Genomic DNA, 7712 nt, shown 5'->3' with positions numbered 1-7712 from the left:
CTCAGAATGCAGAAGCCAGTGATCAAGCCACTGACCTGCTAATTTATTGACCACCAGATGTATCTTGTAAGCCACTGCCATCGTGCACACATGTGGCACAGTGGTGCAGTGATTAGCGAACAAAAACGCATATGAGGCTAAACTGGCAATTCTTAATTAGTCATAGGTGTGAGTGTGAATGTCCTTTCTGTCTCTCTGTGACAGACTGGCAACCTGTCTGGATGCATAGACGGGTGCCGCATTCTCAAGGCACGAGTCTCAATATTAGAAGCAGGTGTATGCCTTATACTGTCATCACTGCCACCCTGCTGCATCTGACTGAAGCATCCTGATGCCAGGCTGAGCACGTGATCCCTTGCATGACCATCTGACTGTTCTTGGTGGAAGTGACTTGACAGAGCTATCGAGATGAAGTTCTCTAACCTGTACGACAACCCGGCCTGTGGCAGTTTGAGTGTCGCCTCCACATTGCCAGAGATCACTAGCATATCCAGACACTTCCTTGGCCAGCATTTAGTGTTGATATCTCTCCCACTGAATATGCCTGGGTAATTTTGGGCTGGCATGTTCATTAGAGGCAACCAGAACCCATTGCAGCTGGATGCTGCATATATCTATGAATGGAAAGAAATTGCTCAACAACAGATCTGCAGTCTGTGCTCAGACAGGTGACTGCTTGCACCTGTTTGAGGTAATACTGTCAAGCACCGTCATTATATCAGTCTTGTACTATACATACAGTGTATATATGTGTTTTGTTTGTTTGTTTGTTTCTTACTACTATTGTACATCAGTAAAGTGCAGGAGCCCATTTTTCCAACTAGATAAAAGTCTAATACAACCCAAGAAAACAGCTTAGCCATGAATCACACTTTGTAATATCTGTGTTCGGATATTACAAAGTCATTTTATTAAAAAAATGGCCTATTAAGGTTAAATGTGAGCTAAATATGATATTGTAGTCCATTCGTAAGTGTTTTGAAGTGCTTATTTTACTAGTTGACCTCTGTGAGGCAAACATACAAAATGCTGTATGCTATCTGTGAGGCTCATATGCAATTTCTTAAATCCAAATCAAATCAAAACAAAGCTTTTATGCAATGAAAGGTTCATTAAAACAATGTAAACATGCATTTCAAAACAATTCTATGGGGCAACTGTTGCCAAGTCATGATGATGTCATAGGCTCCATTCCCCAAATTCCACAGTTAGATTTGATTTTGTGATCTGAACACTTCAAGACAAACTTCAGACAAAAAAACTAAGAAAAACAGTCACAAAACTCAAGATGAGTGAAGAAGGCCAGCCGCCATACAAGTCGAGCTCAGTGTATAATGAACTCCGTTCGGAGGGACAATTTTGTGATGCAATCATCAAAGTGGAGGATGTTGAATTTCCGGTCCACAGGGTCATCCTGTGTAACTGTACGCCGTACTTCAGGTGAGTTGCTTACCTGATAATGTGAAGGACAGTTGACTGGTTTATACCTGTGAAAAATGTAATTCATGTACTTAGTCTGTGAAACAGTGCCAACAAAAAGGAACGGGTTGAATCATAAAACTTTTGTGATAGAAAGACTTTGTCACGGTCAACTGACAGATACACCCAAAACATAATGCAAACATTTGCAGATTTCATCTTTACCTTCACAGAGATTCCACTTCAGTAAATGTGCCATTTAAAAAGCACTGTGAATCACTTGGTGATTATATGAACTAAATTCAGACTGTGTTGAACTGAAGTCTAATTTATGTGTTTTATTAAGTTACAACATTTTGATGCACTCTTATCAACCCAATAAAACACACCAGGCTTACTGATACTAAAAAGATTGAACTCTGTTATAAAGTCATACGCTGAGCAAAAGTTTATAGATGAGTTTTTGTTCATTTGTTTATTTGTTTGTTAAGCCATTTAATGCTGATCTATGAATCATTCAAGCATAAAAAGGACACCTACCATAACTCGAAGGATGAACCATTATTGTTTCTACACATAACACACAACTTAGTGAAGAACCAGCGTTAAAGACAAAACAAGGAGTAGCACACATAAAAAAGTAATGATCTACAGCAGATGAACAGTATCTGAAAGTCATGTCCTTAAGAAGTCCAGCAAATTCCTGACACAAAACCATTTAATCCATCTACTTATCATGAAACCTCATCAGAAATGGTTGTGGAAGGAAAACAGAGACTGTAATTAAGCAACATGCACTGGAACTTCCATAAGGAAAGGAAACAGACTGAGGTATGCCAAATTATGCAATAACTAGACTAAAGATCAGAGCAAACTGGCCTTATGGAGTTGATTTCAACATTTGTCATAGAGGTACAACAGTGAGTGTCTAGAGTTAACTTTAAAACACGGTGGAGGCTCTGTCGTGGTGTGGGACTGCATTGTGTTTGGCAAAAGCTTCATAAACATGGTGCCAATGTAATAAAGACATTGAAAACCCAACAATCAAGCGCACTAAACATGTACAAACTCTGTTTTGGAGTTATATACTCTATGGCAATATGGACTAGACATTACAAGACTATCACAGTAATCACATAGCAACACATGTAATTAGGAAATCATTTCCATTCCTGTCAACAGATTTTATATATTTATCTTGCTTGTGCATGACATAGTTTATTATCTTGTTGCCTCCACACCTTTTAATATTCTCTACTCTGTCTCCATCTCTACCCTCAGGGCTCTTTTCAGCCGCTGGAGCAACCCAGACAAACAGGTCTTCAACATACCTGGCGTGTCTCCTGAGATGATGGGACTCATCATTGACTTTGCATACACTGGCTCAGTTTTCATAACGGGGGAAAATGTAGTGGAACTTCTCATGGCAGCTGATCAATTCAATGCAATGGACATTGTGAAACTCTGCTCTGACTTCCTCGGGGAGCAACTGTGCCCAGAGAACTGCGTTGGCATTTGGCAGTTCACAAAAGTATGCTTATCACCCGAACTACGCGCCAAGGCCTACCACTACATCATCAATAACTTTAAGCAGGTTGTTCTTGAGGAGGAGTTCCTGCAGCTAACTGTGGAGGAACTTGCTGACATCCTTGATAGAGACGACCTCAATGTGCAGTTGGAGACCACTGTGTATGAAGTGCTTACAAAGTGGATTAGCCATGTACCTGCAGAACGGAAACAACACCTCACCGCTCTGTTGCCCAAGGTCTATAAACTTTCATTACTACATTTAGTTTGGACTTAAATCTTCAGCATTTAAGTCATAGATTGAGTCGATCCATCTGGGTATAAGGATGCTTTAATATCTCAAGATGTTGCTCTTTTCAGCTGTAGCCAAACCACATTTAAGAAATTCTCTTCAAGAGCATTAAAACCGTATCAGATCTCTACACACATGCTATAGAATAAATTATATTTATTAAGTATAGTTGCTAGGGCTATGACTAAAAACTGTCCCTGCTGACGAAAAGACTAATGGTGTCTGACTTTGGTCGCTCTCTTGCTAGCAATAAGAAAATTAAACAACATTAGGAGCATTATCCTAAAGAAGCTTGAGTTTACTAAAACTGATGTAGTTGAAATTCATAGTCATATTCTCTTCTGTCATCTCTCTATAGGTCCGACTGGGATTGATGACGTCTGACTACCTAAAGGACAATTTGCTGTCTAGTGAGCTGGTGGGGGCCAATTCTGAGTGCGTGTCCATGATAAGTAATGTCATCTTAGACATACATGGTCTAGGAAGCAGACCCTTCATGTCTGGCTTGTGTCACCCTCTTGCTCGTCCCCGCCTGCCTCATTCCATCCTGCTGGCCATTGGGGGGTGGAGTGGTGGTGATCCAACTAACGGCATCGAGGCCTACGATTGCCGGGCTAACCGCTGGGTAAACGTAACGAACAACCTCGAGTGTCCTCGTGCTTATCATGGAGCCGCCTTCCTCAACGGGTACGTCTACTTCATTGGTGGCTTCGACAGGGTGGAGTATTTCAGCAGCGTCCGTAGGTTTGACCTGACCACTCGCGCCTGTAATGAATTGGGGCCCATGCACTTCCGCCGCTGCTATGTGAGTGTGACTGTGTTGAACGGGTTCATCTATGCCCTGGGAGGCTACGACGGGCATGTACGACTCAGCAGTGCAGAGCGCTATCAACCTGAAATCAACCAGTGGAGTCTTATTGCACCGATGCACGAACAGAGGAGCGACGCCAGCTGCACAACACTTAACAACCGGGTGGGTGAAGTAAAAGAGTAGCAGAGAAATAGAGTAGGGTCTCAGGCACACAGGCCTAGAGACCTGTCAGCAACCTTTGGTAACAACCAGTAGCTAGGGGAAAATGTGTACTCCTCAGCTGGTTAGGCAGTGATTGTATGAAAGACTCTACAGATTTCTACAGCAACTAGTTTGTGAGTATTTGCAGACAAGTCAGAGTACTCCATGCAAACCTCAACAGTCTGCTTACGACCAAAGGAAACACAGGGAGGCTTGTGGTGCAACACCTTCCTGGTTACAATTTCACAGTAGTGACAGCCATCAACCTCCAGCAAACACTTGCCAACCAGTCAGGGAATACACATTTTTACAGTGAAGCGAGGTGCAAGATAGGTCACAAACTGGTTTCTATGTTCATGTTTTCAAATTTAAAAGTATAGTTTAAAAAGTTGAAAAATATACTAATATATATCTATTTTGTTTCTAACTGATCACAAGTGCATCTTTGCATTTATGTACAGTACTTTAGTTGAGTTGACTTGTCAACTAAAATATAACAGATATTAAAAAAATAGTAAAACACATCAATATTTTATTATATTAAGATCCCAGATTACAATTATTTATTTGCATTCCTGAACAGAAAAATTAGACTTATTGATTGAATGTTATGTTTGATTCATTTCTGGGTTTCTGACTGAAAGAAGTCCCACATACTCAGGTAAAATTTGGGTGCATAAACATGTTTTTATGACAGGTAATTGTAAAACACACACATTTGTTATTACACATTTGTATTTTTCAGTTGGACACTTGGGTACTGAGTATCGGTCTTACTTCACAAATGATGTGGAAACATTTCACTTACAGGTAACATTGTTTCCAACTGAAATCTAAGAAATGTAAAGATATTTAATGTCCCTTTTTTGTTTTCAGATTTACATTTGTGGTGGATTCAATGGCAACGAGTGTCTACAGACAGCTGAATATTACAACCCAGAGAGCAACCAGTGGACGATGATCAGTCCCATGAACAGCCGCCGCAGCGGGATAGGTGTCATTGCATATGCGGATCATGTCTTTGCAGTAAGACCACAAAGTAGTGCTGACACTCACGTAACATACAAATCAAATCTGTAATGTGCTTCGATCAGCAAGGCTTAACACAGATTTGGCTGACACAGAATTTTGTTAACTTTGTTTTGTATTTATCAATGATCAGATTCCTATCCTGACCACAGGTTCAGAGAAGGCATTCTTACTCATTCTATGTATTAATTTAACCGATTAATGTTTCTGCCTCATTTTTTTTTTCATGTGCCTCATTCCCAGAATGTTGTGTCTTTAATGATTTCACTGATGATTTCACATTTCACTCAGTACAACAGAAATACTTATTCAAAACCAACATTGTCATCCTCATCGTTCCATAGAGGACATATGTTAGAGACAATTTCAAACTCATCCTGCAACACCTTTAGAAAAATGAGGGAATAAGCCAAGTGATTAGAACTCATCCTCTGGGGACGGTAGGCATTTTAGCTGTAAATTTTATCTTGCTATTTGCCTTAAAACCACTTATTTAGTTGTTTTGCAGCTGCACCCTTTGGTAAAAAGCAAAGATTTTAGTCTCACCTTCTGAGGCACCCTTCTTTATTTAGCTAGCTACCGTTTAGTATTTATTTTCTATTCAGACTAAGTCTCTATTCAAATAAAGGAAAAGTTATTATCAGCAGAATGCAGTGACCTTACCCTGGTGCTGACCTCAGGGTCTTTGATCAGGCTTTTAGGCCCCAAGGCCTGTCAGGGCTACTTTAATCTGTTATAGGAAGAAAGGACTGGAACTCAATGTTCCTTTTTGGACTAAAGGCAAAAGAGCTGTGAAGACATTTATACTGAAAACACAAATACTTTTTGTCGAGGGCTATTCATCTTTGTTGATAATAGCGTGGTGTGATAGACAACAGTGCTTTAATAGCTGTAGTTGAGGCTTGACTGAAAAAAGGTCTCATACAGACTTCCTCAACAGCTGGCTTCTACTTTATTTTACTTTCTCCTTTTAATTCAGAAGTCATTTTCACACACCACTGCACCCTGATCTTTTCTAGACATTCCCAACAAATGTGGGCCTGTGAGGATGCAAATACTGGGACGTTAATGGGCCTTTTTTAAACAATTTTTATGTGTAAACTCCATATAACAGCATGAGAATATGTCAGGTAGCTGTTCGCTTTATCCAGGTAAAACCCTAAACCAATCAGAGTATTTCAAGTAGTCAGATCACACCTAAGGTAAACAATCTCCTTGTATCTGCTACATATTAAGGGAAACTTTGGACAGTATTGCAACTTAATTCTTCAGTCATTTTCTGGAGTATCTGTGCAAAAACAGCTAAAGACATATAGCAGGTACATTTTCTTACAGGGGTACGGTGAAGCTGGTTACACTTACATTCAATCATTTGACCCACGTATTTACTTTTAGGTTGGTGGCTTCGATGGAAACAACCGTCTGCGCACCGCTGAGGCTTACAACCCACATTCCAATACGTGGAACCTCGTGTCCTCTATGCTGACCCCCCGCAGCAACTTTGGCATTGAGGTAATTGACGATCGCCTCTTTGTCGTCGGGGGTTTCAACGGCTTCACCACCACTTCGAACGTTGAGTACTACGACACTTTAACCAATGAGTGGTATGAGGCGTGCGACATGGAGATTTTCCGCAGCGCCTTGAGCTGCTGTGTGGTGTCCGGACTTTGCAACATGACTGAGTACACCTTTCCTCGTGACTTCCTGCCACTTGCCAATGTGCCAGAAGAAGCAATGGAGTCAGCAGAGTCCACATAACATCTTTAAAGTGCTGTACTGCCATGTGTTAACATCTGAGTCTCCAACATGAAGGACTGAAATAAATCTTTAGAGCATTAAACCGCTGGTGAACTGGACATTTTTTGTAGGTATCTCAAAAACCTTCAGTAGGAGAGCCTGCACTGTAGATACTGGGTTTTATTAAGAGAATGCAATTGCAACAATAACAAATTGAAAAGATTTTTTCATTCCCTGTAATGTATGGCTGCTGAGTAGCCATACCAGACATGCACACAGGGTGACTAGATCACAATAAGCCGCATGTCGGACTTTTCAACTCTTGCTAGGTAAACACAATAAGAATAAAGGGAAGTTTTCACTCCCCCTTGTTATTTCAGCTGCGCTTCTGTCTGGTAACAGTCTATAGGTTTGAGTAAGGATGTATCCATAGGTCTTTTTGGAGCACTAGCTGACAATTTATGAATCTTTAGCCAAATATCACACAAATATACTGTGTCGCTTCACACCATTTTTTCTCTTATGTGAAACTGAAAAATAACTCTATTTCTCAGTATATCTGTCATCTGCTTTGTGGTATTTTCCACTATATTGCACAGAATGATATATTTGTTCATGATAAAAGCACCAACTTTATATGTACTGAGGAAAATCCAGTGTTTAGAAAGGTGGATGTCCTGCAGAGCCTGTAAAATG

At 40.4% G+C, this 7712-nt stretch overlaps 1 protein-coding gene across 1 annotated transcript; it reads left to right on the top strand.

Moving 5' to 3' along the window:
• The first annotated feature begins 1167 nt into the window (after window positions 1–1167).
• Window positions 1168–7119, top strand: LOC113014683 (kelch-like protein 10). Its single transcript, XM_080296324.1, has 5 exons — window positions 1168–1440; window positions 2701–3184; window positions 3597–4211; window positions 5127–5276; window positions 6675–7119. The coding sequence occupies exons 1-5, from the start codon at window positions 1289–1291 to the stop codon at window positions 7035–7037; spliced, it is 1764 nt and encodes a 587-aa protein (XP_080152450.1). The 5' UTR covers window positions 1168–1288; the 3' UTR covers window positions 7038–7119.
• The last annotated feature ends 593 nt before the right edge of the window (window positions 7120–7712 follow it).

This window comes from Astatotilapia calliptera, chromosome 22 (assembly GCF_964374335.1).
Source record: "Astatotilapia calliptera chromosome 22, fAstCal68.1, whole genome shotgun sequence".
Taxonomy (NCBI): Eukaryota; Metazoa; Chordata; class Actinopteri; order Cichliformes; family Cichlidae; genus Astatotilapia; species Astatotilapia calliptera.
Note: the sequence above shows the minus strand (reverse complement) of the source record. Positions and strands in the feature narration are given on the sequence as shown.